Source organism: Maylandia zebra, linkage group LG15, assembly GCF_041146795.1.
Source record: "Maylandia zebra isolate NMK-2024a linkage group LG15, Mzebra_GT3a, whole genome shotgun sequence".
Classification (NCBI taxonomy): Eukaryota; Metazoa; Chordata; class Actinopteri; order Cichliformes; family Cichlidae; genus Maylandia; species Maylandia zebra.
The window spans coordinates 12,649,469-12,662,084 of NC_135181.1; the positions used below are offsets into that span (position 1 = coordinate 12,649,469).

At 39.0% G+C, this 12,616-nt stretch overlaps 1 protein-coding gene and 1 non-coding gene across 2 annotated transcripts; both read right to left on the reverse strand.

Annotated features, from left to right (window-relative positions):
* Window positions 1-156: 156 nt before the first annotated feature.
* Window positions 157-12,382, reverse strand: LOC112436015 (uncharacterized). Its single transcript, XM_076874540.1, has 6 exons — window positions 12,086-12,382; window positions 4,595-4,702; window positions 4,191-4,357; window positions 3,870-4,068; window positions 3,680-3,770; window positions 157-1,223 (listed from the first exon to the last, which is right to left on the reverse strand). The coding sequence occupies exons 1-6, from the start codon at window positions 12,380-12,382 to the stop codon at window positions 1,021-1,023; spliced, it is 1,065 nt and encodes a 354-aa protein (XP_076730655.1). The 3' UTR covers window positions 157-1,020.
* LOC112436071 (U2 spliceosomal RNA) lies at window positions 8,018-8,216 on the reverse strand. Its single transcript, XR_013093361.1, has one exon. It is a non-coding gene; the product is annotated as a U2 spliceosomal RNA (small nuclear RNA).
* Window positions 12,383-12,616: the final 234 nt, after the last annotated feature.

Consider the following 12,616-nt stretch of genomic DNA (forward strand, 5'->3'; position numbering starts at 1 on the left):
ACGAATACACATATATATCTATATCTATATAGATACAGATATATAAACACACACACACACACACAGGTTGCAACGTAGTATTTTCATTTTTTCTTAGCATTTCTTTAACGCCTTGGTGCAAAAGAATACCTTCATCTGTGTGTTGGAAAAAAGAACTACAAATTTGGAAAGGAATTTATTCATGTTCTTACTCATAGATGGAGTACATGGTTTAAAAAACACTGAGGAAACAGATATGAGGCGGCTGTATTAACATAAAAACATTAATACAGTTAAAAATGAATAAAAAGTTGCACGCTTAAACTTATTTCTCTACAGTTTGTACAATTAATCCATGTAACAATAGGTTCTCCCTTAATATAGTAGTTATTAAAATATCTTTACATAAAAATACATTTTTAAGTACTCTCCAGTGGAAGTCTGTTGTGGCTTATGTTTCTAAATGACACAACCATAAAGCAGCCCACAGAATATACAAATATGTCTTTGATAAGTGAATGTTGGCTCCCACAATGGCCTGTTAAGTTATTGCAAAAATAATTTACTGCATAATATGTCAGATTAGAACATGTTATGAGCACAAAACTGAAGGGGAAACAATAAAAACAAAAATGAAAAAACAAATACTAAATTAAGTTAAAGGATATTTCTTACTATACTATATAATTGTATAATGTTGCGTTTGATTGCAAAAGAAAACCCACCAAGAAAAAAAGAAAGAAAGAAAAAGAGAGAATAGTTTAATATATTCAAAACACATTCTTTTCTTTTATTTAAGCTGTAGCGAGATTCAGATGGACAAAAGAGAAAGAAAATTATTACAGATTTGTTTTATTAATCATGAATAAACTTTATTATACACAACTCTAAATTTCAGTTGGTCTTAGTCAGATGTGTTTTTAATTAAATCCTGCAACACTGTGCTCGCTGCCATCACTTTATATCTTAGTGTGCAATTCAAATACTTATTACAATATTTTCCCCCTTAACTCTCAACTCGCGTTTTTAAAATGTCTGTGATCATATTTGTCCGTTGACTTCTGTCTGGGCCTCGAACGATTCATCAGACAGGTTGGCAGCCTCCAACTGATGCTCCAGACTTTCATCATCGCCTCTATTCTGATCAACTCTTATCTTAAACTTAGTGATGAACTCATTACTGGCCAGCGCGTCCTCCTTTTTAGGGCATGTGGGCTTTGATAACAGCCGGCTTTCCAGTCGCTCTGCAAAGAAAATTCACAAAACATTTCTTATTTGGTAAGCTTGTTAACAAATTTTAGTTCAGTTTTGCTGAAAGTTATAGCATGCATAAAGTAAGAAGCAATTGGTTTTTAAAAAGCATATACATTCCCCAAAACATTTTTATTATGTGCATTTTGGAGAATAAAAGATTGTACACAATTTCCCTTTTTAAAGTAAAAAGATTATTAAGTCTAATTCTTACTTATTCAGTAGATTAAAGTATTGAAACATCATTATTCATAAAATATGCACATTACAAAATTAAAGTTATTCAAAAACTACTCAAGTACTTACTCCAATACTCACATTATTCAAGTAAATTTAATTTTTGCCAATGTAATGTCACATAAAATCTTAATCTGAATAAGGGATTTGAACCCCACTGTCACGGCCAGGGGATCAGCAGGCCGCTGACTAGTAGTGTTCTCTCTCTCTCTCTCGCCAGGGCGGAACTCATGGTGGGTTCACGCCCTCGGCCCACGCCCCTCTGAGGAGGAAACACCTGGGCCTCATCAGTGCAGCCAGCATTTAAGCCAGGGAGTGGCTTCTACTCATCACTGGATCGTTGTGTGTGACTCGCGTCAGTGCAGCCCGGCTCTGAGCAAGTTCTCTTTTGCTTCCCTGTGCAAAACCTCTAACGTGTGTTTCCTTCTGTACATAGATCCCCTGGACCCGACTCTGCATCCCCCGAGCGGTGTTTGGAGAGAGAGTCAGAAGAGGAGCAAGTGTCTTTTCCCTACCTGGATTTCCCCAGAGCCTTTTCCCTGTCACCGCTTTGTATATAGCACTATCCCCTGCACTGTTTGTATATACACCTGGTGGAACTGTAATAAATACAGACTGTGCCTCTGAGTCCTGCGTGTGAGTCCTCAAGCGAACCGTGACACCCACACAGATGAGAGCTTAGCAGTGAAGCTCTCTCTTAAAATTTGAGTTATAAAGTCAGAAGTTATCACTGACAGAGATCCATGTTCTTTTAACATAAGAAAGAATATTTGCTGAAATTGACATTAATCCAAGCCCTTAAAACGCCATTTTGGATTAAGCATTTCCTTTTAGAAAAGTCTTCAATGAGCAGGAAGCTCCAGTACTGAAAAAAGAAGCCAACATCAACTGCTAAACGTGCTAAAAGTAAGTAAGTCCCCGTAGACTCCTATGATCAAAACACATACAGTATAAAAGTTATAGGTTACAGATCTGAAAAGTAAAACAAATGTCAAAGTGCAAAAAGACTTATGGTCCCATAGAAGTCTATTCCATTTGCCTGGAATTAGGTGAACACCTTTGTGACAAATTTAATGGCTCAGTCATTTGTTTCATGTCATATTTAATAAAAGACTGACATGGTGGCATGTGGAATTGTCCATTTTGCACATATTTGGTCATTCTAAGCGTCAGAAGGGGAAAGATCATTCTGGGAATGCCTACTGGCGAAGGATGTGTGACTGACAAGTCCAGTGTGTGAAGTTTAACTACAGTCTAAGGAGCTTGGAAAGAAAAGCATCTGGACTTCTTTAAGTTTCTTGAAGATGTTTCACTTCTCATCTGAGAAGCTTCTTCAGTTCAGAATTTCTTCAGAGAACTGAAGAAGCTTCTTGAATGAGAGGTGAAATGCTCTTCAAGAAACTTAAAGAAGTCCAGATGCTTTTCTTTCCAAGCTCCTTAGACTACGATGACCTGAACGACTGAGAACCTTAACAGACAGTTCTTCCCTTCATTCATCATGCCTGATTTCAAAACACCAAGATGGCAGTCGTGAAAACACTCATCTTGAGTCTTCATGGGACTATGGTGAGATCAGTTATGCCTCTTATGATGCTGTCCCAGACTTCAAAGCAGTATAAAACATGTTTGCAGCCTGTAACAACTGTGCATGCGGTTATTTTTCGTTTTAAGATTTCCGTGTTTAAATCATAATAAGATTTATTTTTAATTTTAATTAACTTGAGGTGAGTCAGATTCTTTCATTCAAGTCACTGAATGAATCTCTTGACATGTTTGGGGGTAGGTGCCTTTTGTAGCATTTTAATGCAATTATCTGACAGATTATATGGTCTACACCATAGGTGTCAAACTCTGGCCAAATTTGGCCCGCAACCTAATTACATTTGGCCCGCGAAGCCATACCAAATTACTATTAGAGCTGGCCTACTGGTATTATACAGCTAATATATATTGTTTAGTATTAAGCTTTGCTTGTTCCATATTCAGTTTTTCAGCAAAATGTGTTTGAGTCCATAAGAAAAGATTCATTCTTATATCTGGAGGAATAAATATATTTCAATAAATATTAAAGTTAGCCCGCGACTTTGATCCAGTTTTGAATTTTGGCCCACTGTGTATTTGAGTTTGACACCCCTGGTCTACACTGTTATTAACTATACTAACACTCTGTTCCAGAAGTCTGTGCTGCAAAGAGGCAAAGTGAATACCGCACCTGCAGGAGTAATGGGGGTCATCAGTCGGTTCAGCTGGATGTTCCAGTGCCGTACCTGTTGACTGGCATTCCTCAGCCTCTCCTGAACCTCCTGGAAACAAAAATCATGCAGGCATCTTCATCAGTGTTGTTTTAGAAGAGCACTAAATAAGATGCTGCTCACAAAGCCAGTCAAAACAAACTTGTTCACCTCCAGACGCTGGTGACTTCTTTGGCGAGATGCCTGCAGATCCTGGAGCTCCTGAGAGGCAGAGTTGAGGGCTGAGGGGGTGTCCTCATCGGGACTGCCATCTGACAGCTCCTGTATGGGGCTGAGGTTTTGCATTGTACGTTGCTGCTCCTGGAGGAGCTGGAAATGTTTCCTCTTTTCATCTTCAGCCTGCAGCAACCTGAAGGAGGGGAAAAAGGGAAGAAGCAACTGAAAATGTTAATACTTCTCATGGATATCTCAGATCTCCATCACAAATAAAATAATAAAGGGCCATAATAAGAGTTAGAAATCCATTGTTACCGCTCAAGCTCCAGTCTGGCCCTCTCCTCCTCCAGCCGAGCCTGGATCTCCATATTAAGGGCAACTTCCAGCTGCTGCTGTGTCAGCTCCAGCTCCCTGATCCTCTTCTTCTGTTGTTCAGCCTCCTTTTCCTTCACCTGCATCTCAGCCTTCATGCTGTCTTTTATCTATGCACACACACACACACACAGCTACATAAACAGATGCACCAACAGAGCGGTATAAACTGACCTATTCCTGAATTACCTTTTCCTGGACTGTCATAACCATTTTTCCAAATCATTAAAGACTAGGTGTGAATTTTATAATGACAGTCAACATTTTGCTGGAGTTCTCAAAGATCAAAGTCAAGGAGAAAAGACTCTGTACATAATTGGTGTCAAGTGGAAAACTTTTTTTTTTACCATCACAGCCTCTTTCAGCTGTCTTTCCAGTTCCAGCTGCACCTCCCTCTGCTTCCTCCGCTCTCTCTCCTCTGCCTCCCTTCGGCGAGTTTCCAGTTCCCGTGCATGCTGTGAAACAGATGAAAGAGACATTGTTTGCTTTGTGTTTTCACCTCTATCCAGCAGGTGACACTAGGCCATCAGCTTCGAGGTTCAACGTATTGTGCTTTCAGCGGTGCTCTTCTTGATAACTTGGTTGAAGTAAGTGGGTATTTGAGTTCATGTTGCTTTCCTTACAGCTGTAAGTAATCTGCTCATTCCGCTTTTGATCTTTGGCACCAACAAGTGATTTTTTCCCAGAGAAGTGCTGCTCACAGGAGATTTCCTCCATTTCAGACCATTTTCTATAAACCGGTTAGATGGTTGTACAGTTTCTGAAATACTCAGACAAGCCTGTCCGACACAAACAACAATGCATGTTCAAAGTCATTTAAATCCCCTTTGACCTTCAGCAGGTCATCTTATTAATGTATACATGCCTAAATGCACTGAGCTGCTGCTATGTGATAGGCTGATTAGGTATTTGACCTAATGAGCAGCTCAACAGGTGTATCTAACAAAAATTTGGCCAGTGAGTGTACAGTGGGGCAAAAAAGTATTTAGTTAGCCACCGATTGTGCAAGTTCCCCCACTTAACATAAGAGTTATGAGTTATAAGATGCAGGTCGATGTGTAAAAATAACTCAGTTGTTTGGTGGTGGCTATGGCAGGGCTTCCACAGAGGCCAGCAGGTGGATGAGGGAAGGGGAAGCAGGAGGAGAGCCCCGAGGCGGCCACCAGTCCGAGTGTCAGGTGAACTGAACTTCAGGTAAGAAGTTATGACCTGCAGTCTATCTGGGTCAGATATAAACCAAGTTTAGGTGGAGTTTATTTTCGTTGTGCTGACTTTTTACAGTCAGTTACAATACCTCATACTGTGTGAGCTAGCATGACAAGTTTATACAGATGTTCGGTTGCTATGATGTTACTGATAGTGAACTTTATTTTATTCATAAGGTTAGTTAGTAGAGTTGCCAACAGCTCCTTAAAAAATGGAATGGTCCCTCATTCAGAGAAAATATTACGCGTTTGGTATTGAGCTGAGAAGAGACGCAGTTTGTCCCGGACTTCAGCTAGGATGGAAAAAGACACAAAACTGGAGTTATTCTGTCTTTACGCTGCACAGCTGCCTCTTCTCCTCTCATTATCTCTCCTCTCTCTCCTGTTGCTACTTCAATCATGAAACTGATCAATGATCAGCTGATCGTCTCTCTTGTTTGTTTATCACCCACTTTGAGCCAGAAAGAGGAAACCAGCAGATGTCGCGCTAAATAGCAGCAGCACGTTTAAGCTTGATCAGCTGTTGTTAGAATTTATTTAGTTAGAATGTTTGCTGGAGCCACAGCTGTAAAGCTGTAAAGCTGCTGGTCATGATGTCGGTTTGGATATGTGGTGAGAGGGAAACATGAAGATGAAACCAGGAGATGTCCTTACTGAATCATCAGAGCTGAACAGGTGATGGAGAAACAGGTTTACCTTTTAGGTGACAGGAATGAGTTGAAGTTATGAACTGTTTCTGAGAGATAAATAACACCAGGATCCTTTTTTTATGTAGCTGACAGCTGGTAACTGTGCAGGGGCGGGTCTAGCAAAGTGTTGCCAGGGGGCCAGGTAGGGCATTAACAGGGAAAGGTGGGCACAAAGAAATACTTTTCTTTTTTATTCTCATTTAAAATATCTAGCTTTTATTAAATAATTATCTGAATCTTGTGAAGAAAGTTTTTATCTGACGTAAAATGTATGGAAATCATACATATACCAAAAAGACTGTACATCACTGTCACAACAGCATTTGTTTTCATTCAAAGGCTTTATGGCTTTAATACCTGGTGGGCCAATCTGTAGTGAAAATGCCCAATTTTTTGTCCCAGTCCAGCCCTGCAGGTTAATACTGGCAGTGTCACCATGCCAGCTGACTGCATTTCATCATCAGCCAGTGTTGTTCTCAATATTACCAAAGTAAGGCAGCATATAAAGTATTTACTTGCTTTCAGGTTTTATTCAAATGTTAGTCTTTTCAGTTGTTTCTCCACTTTTTTCCTGTTTCAAAATCAAACACCAGTTTGTGAGAAGATTATCTTCTTTTTTTTTTTTAACAGGCATTGGTTTTGCATTGGAATTGGCTAATTTGCCAATTGTATGTTAAAAATGTTCGTATTTTAATATTCAAAAATGTTTTTGCCCAAAACACATGTGCACTACATGTCAGTAAAAATACTATGCAAATATTGATGTCCTTGAATGCTGAATAAACACTGACTGATTGTATCTCTTGTACTTAATCAACACAGTATCTAAACACTTTGCACCGTAGTGGTTAAAATCTCATTCTAATAAGGTTACGGTTATTAGGTTTACAGGGTTATTGAATTATGGTGAACGGTTGGTAGAATTGTTTTTAACATTATCTGCCAATTACATCTGCCACCCTTCTCCAAATCTGTGCCCCTACCTGGCCCCCCCAACAAAAATTTTCTAGACACGCCACTGCATCCTGGTGCATATATATTGTGCATGCGTGTTCCTTTAGGAAACAGGAAGATTGGTAGGAGAAAGAAACGTATTAATCTTGTTTGTTAGGATCATAGCCATAAATGGAGGACTCTTATAAAGTCCATGGATTTTCATTCACACATATTACATGAGGTATCTACTCTTTACACACTAAGGATCCACACTACCAGGGCTACGGCACACAGCTGTTTTATAAATCATCAAAACCAATACTATCCTAAGATTTATTATATACAAAAATGATCTGTTCCAAAATGTTTTCATGTAATCCTGAAAACAGAAAAACAATCTTCTGCACTATTAACCATCCACAAATGGAAACAACAGACAATACAGGTGATTTTAGCTAAAAAGCCAAGAAAAAATTGTGTGTGGTTTTTTTTTTTCAAACGATGTAATTTACAGCCACAGAGGACAGAAAGCTGCAGTATGTAGAGAAAGAGAAGAGTTAAACCTATAATCAACATGAGTCCTTGTAGATGGCAGCCTCCGGTTTTTAAAGACTTCTATTGGTCTCTAGTGGACAACAGAGGTAACTGCAGGATTGGAGCCAGAATAGTGTAACTGCAGTTCAAAACGACATATTTTTTTGATTTCCCATAGAAAGTGTGTGTCCAGCCACGTGTCAGTCCAAGTGGCAGGATTTAGTAATTCTGGTAATAGTTAAATGTAAGTCATTCACAAATATTAAGTCGCAAGATTTCAGTCTGACTAACCTTGGAAGATTACACGAAGACAATGTCCAGATATGCAGACGCACGCATATCTAGCGTATAAGAAATTTCTTTGCACAAACTGTTGAGTCAAATGCCATTTGTTTTTCACAGCTTCAGGAGGTGCACCGTTCCTAGAAATACTGCAATACCAGGTCGATGCGTGGAGTGGACGGAGCAAGCCCCTATTCCATCTCCCTGCTCCAAAAATCAATTTAATATATGGTCCCCGGGTAGGGGACGTATCAGATATTAAACTGATAAGAACAGATTTTTTACTTCTTTTATTTTCTTTCCACAACAATTCAAAAAACTTTTTCCATTTCCATTACAAAGACATATTTACATTTCATTTCTTTCCCACATTCATTCATCACAAACCAATCATTTTCATGTAACATATTCATATAACTTATTGCTTTTCATTGCTCCTTTTCCCTTTCTCCCTTCCTTACTCTTTACCTACCACCACTTTTTAGGTGCCTTCGCAGTAAAGAAGGAAGGGAAATCTTTCCATCTATCCTTGATCGTGTCTATTCCCCATTTTTGTAGTTCATGCCAGTATGTCTTTTCAAATTCCCTCTCTACAGCTTTAGTCGTACCTATTTCCCCCTCTTTATATCCTCCCGTTATACAACTCTGTCTTGCCTTCCACAATTTCATTTTTACAATTGTTAACAACATACAACGTATTTTGTATCTCTCTTTTTCTATGCTGTTAGCCCTGAAAAGGGTAATCTCTTCATAAGTCACCGTGCCCAAACCTTTATACTTCCCCTTTACCCTTTCCCATACCTTTTTTGCGTATTCGCATCCCCAAAGTACGTGTTCTATTGTTTCCTCTTCTACGCAATTGTCCCTCGGACACTTTTTCTGTTTTCCCAAGTTATGTGCATACATGATGATCCTCACGGGTAACCTTTTGTGTAAATGCATCCAATTAAAATCCTTCAAAACATTTTTAAAGGTCTTATCCTGTGCACATTTCCACACTTCTGGACTCACCGGTACCTGGTTATAATTAGCTTTCCATACCATTTTCTTATATAAAAGTTTATGGTTTAGTACGGTATCCACCTCTTTACATTCAGCATGTTTCTTTCCCCATCCCAGCATCCTCTGAAAATATTTTGGTCTAGTTTCCGCCTTTGGTCCCTTATTTTCCCACCCTATCAAAAAACGGTATGGAATCGCTAACCAAAACCATAACAATATTTGACATTTATGGACATAGTTCTGTTTCAATAGCTTGCATACATTTGCATAAAACATTGTATCTAACTTCAAAGGGACATTTGGTACCCCTTTCCCACCGTCTTCAATTTCTTGATACATTTGCGTTCTTTTGACATACTCATAACCCCCCCAAATAAATTTAAATATCGCTCTAGTTATTTGCGCTCTGTAGATCTGAGGCATCGAAAACACATAGGCCAGATGTAATAACTTCGGCACCACCTCACTCTTTATAATCAGAACCTTCCCCGTAATTGTTAATTTCCTTGCTTTCCAAAGGCCCAGCTTCTTTTCTACCGCACTTAACCTTTTTTTCCAATTTCTAAGCTCATCTCCTTCCTTATTTCCAAAGGTGATTCCTAAAATATTCATTGGGCCTTGGCACAAAGTAAAATCACAGATATTATCTCTTCTACCCTCCCATGTCCCCAAATATTTATACATCGACTTCTCTTTATTTATCTTTGATCCAGTCGCTTTTTCATAAATATCTAAAATTTCTATCGCACCCTTTAAACTATCATCATCTGCCAGATATAATACTGTATCGTCCGCATACTGCGATATCTTTAAAACTTCCCCCCGCGGCATCGGAATCCCTTTTACTCTCTGGCTTTCCCTTATTGCGCAAGCCAAAGGTTCAACATACAGTACATAAAGAACAACAGATAATGGACATCCTTGCCTCAAACCCTTTGTTTGATACACTTTTTCTGTAAGGAATCCATTTACTTTTATTTTCAGACTTATGCCGTTGTATAAATTTTTTACCCATTTTTTAAATTTCTCTCCCAAGCCCATATACTGCATTACCCTCCACAAAAAATCATTATCTACCCTATCAAAGGCCTTTTGTTGATCTAGGCTCACACATAGTGCTGGCAAATTTCTATCTCTAACGTATGTGAGTATGTCTCTGTGTAGTTGCACGTTCCAAGACATTTGCCTCCCCCTGACCCCACACGTCTGATCCTTCTCCACTATTTGCATCATTACTCCCGCGAGTCTATTTGCCAATATCCTACTCAGGATCTTATAATCCACACATAGCATAGTTAACGGTCTATAATTATCAAGTTGTTGTGGGTTACCTTTCTTGAATAGAATAGAAACCACACCCGTCTTCATACTCTCTGTCATCTCCTTTCCCTCCATGATTTCCTTAAAAACTCCCAACAAATGTATCCCCACCATTCCCCAAAAAGTTTCGTAAAATTCCTTTGTTAATCCATCTATCCCTGGCACTTTGTTTGCCTTCATTCCTTTTAATACTTTATATGCCTCCCCTATTGTAACTTCCCCTTCTAAACTGTCGCTTTCTTCTCCCGTTAATCTCTTTTTTATTTTCTTTAAGAAAAAATCCCCTTTTTCTCCCTCTAATTTTTCTTTTCTAAACAAGACCTCATAATACTCCTTCGCCGTTTTAAGCATATTTTCCTTCCCTTCTATCATTTTCCCATCCTTCTCTAATTTTATTATAACTCCCTTTTTTTCCTTACTTTTCATCTTTTTAAAGAAAAAGGCCGAACATTTCTCGTTCTCCTCATACTCCTCCTGCTTTATCTTATATGTTTCAGCCCTTGCCTTCCTTTCAAGTAGTTCTTCCTGCTTCAATCTTAAACTTTCCATTTTCTCGTCCATGTTTTTGTTGTTTCCTTTTTCATTTTGTAGTGTATAAGTATATTCTATTTCTTTTTGCAATATACGAAATTCCTCTTTCCTTACGCTGGACCTTTCCGTACAATAATCCACCGTGAACTTTTTTATTTTGTTTTTTACATCCTCCCACCAATCCAGTTTATTTATATATAAGCTTTCCATCTCCTCCCATAAAGGGAAGAGCTCTGCAAACCTTTCCTTATATTCTTTTTCCATAAGTACTTCGTTATTCAGTTTCCAGTATCCTTTTCCATAATCTATTCCTTCTATCTCCAAATCCACCACTATCATTTGATGATCTGTGAACAAAGCCGGTATTATTTTCCCTTGTTTTATTTTACACTTTTTCTCTATCAAGATGTAATCTAATCTACTTTCCATCCCTCTTGTGTTCTTCCATGTGTACCCCACTCTTTTCCCTTGTAGTGTGGCCATTACATCTATTAAACCGTATTTTTTTATAAAGGTCTTAAAAGGGAGCGAAGTTTTTATTTTCTCCAGTGAACAGTTGAAATCCCCTCCCACAAAAATATTTTTCCTTGTCATAAAACAAGTGTCCATTTTTGAAAGAAGTTCTCTTCTTAATTTGGGATCCACATATGCATACACATTTATTATACGGTTTTGTGTCCCACTTTTTTCCACATCTACAACCATAACCCTTCCCTGTATTAAAGTATAACTGTCCTTTATTCGTATACTTTTATTCCCACATAACACTCCTACCCCAGTCCCATGTACTCCCCCTATACTCCAGACCGATTCACCTCCTCTCCATTCCTTCGTAAAGAGGTCAACATCCCCCTCATCTTTTAAATGTACTTCCTGCAACAAGCAGACATCAAAATTATAATACAACAAAAATTCATAAACCATTTTTCTTTTCCGAGCATTCCTAAGTCCCCTTACATTTAATGTTATTATTCGAAAGTTTCCCATGTCTTAAAACATAAATCAAAAAAAAAAAAAAAAAAAAAAAAAAGGGGTCTCAAAACCAAAAACCAAAACAAATCAAAAACATAGGAGTTTTATTTCAGTATCCCCGTTTTTAACTCTTCATATTAACCTGCGCCAATAAGTTCTTAATAAAGGAATCTTCCGATTTTTCTTCGCTTTCAGCCTCTTCCCCCGTATCCCCATCACTAGTGAAGTCACTTAAGGGGGTATGCATGCATTCAGTCTGTGTACCCCTCAAAACATGTCCCTCCGTATTTTCCACCTGCTCGATCCGTTCCTCCCTATCCTCTTTATTTTTCGTTTTTGTCTCTTCTGGAGAAGCACCTGAGCTCACCTTTCTCCGCCTCTTTGCTGATTTTCTCCGCGGCTTCGCTACTACTGCCCACACCTGTCCGTCCTCTGCTTGTTTCTCTCTCTCGGCGTCCGATTCACGTAATGTTCCTTCCTCCTTATTCCTCTGCTCTACTCCGCCTTCCTTGCTCCCAGCTCTCTCCTCGTTAAGGTGATCTTCGGCAGCCGTTGACGCCTCCTGTGTTCTTTTTCCGATATCAGCTTCTGCATCCGATTTTCTGTAATGTTCATTTCCTGCCGCTTCAGAATATGACCTTGGCCTAGTACAGTCTCTTGCCATATGGGTCTCTGAATCGCACAAATGACATTTTCTAGGTTCCTTACAGTCTTTAGTTATGTGGCCTATCTTCCCGCAACTCCTGCACCTCATTTGTTCACACCTGTCCGCATTATGTCCGGTACTGCCACATTTTCTGCACGCTTGGGGCTGCCCAGCATACACTAGGAAACCCCTATCTGCTCCTATGGAGAATACCGCGGGTGGATGGCAATATCCGTCCTCGGTAGACGTATC

What these genes read in the sequence shown, in the direction of transcription:
- LOC112436015 (XM_076874540.1), bottom strand. Translation starts at nt 12,382, where the DNA reads ATGGCAAGAGACTGTACTAGGCCAAGGTCATATTCTGAAGCGGCAGGA. An exon ending in CAGCAAAGAGGCGGAGAAAG is followed by an intron (nt 4,703 to 12,085) that starts GTGAGCTCAGGT and finishes TCTGTTTCACAG; the next exon opens with CATGCACGGGAACTGGAAAC. An exon ending in GACCCCCATTACTCCTGCAG is followed by an intron (nt 1,224 to 3,679) that starts GTGCGGTATTCA and finishes TTTTCTTTGCAG; the next exon opens with AGCGACTGGAAAGCCGGCTG.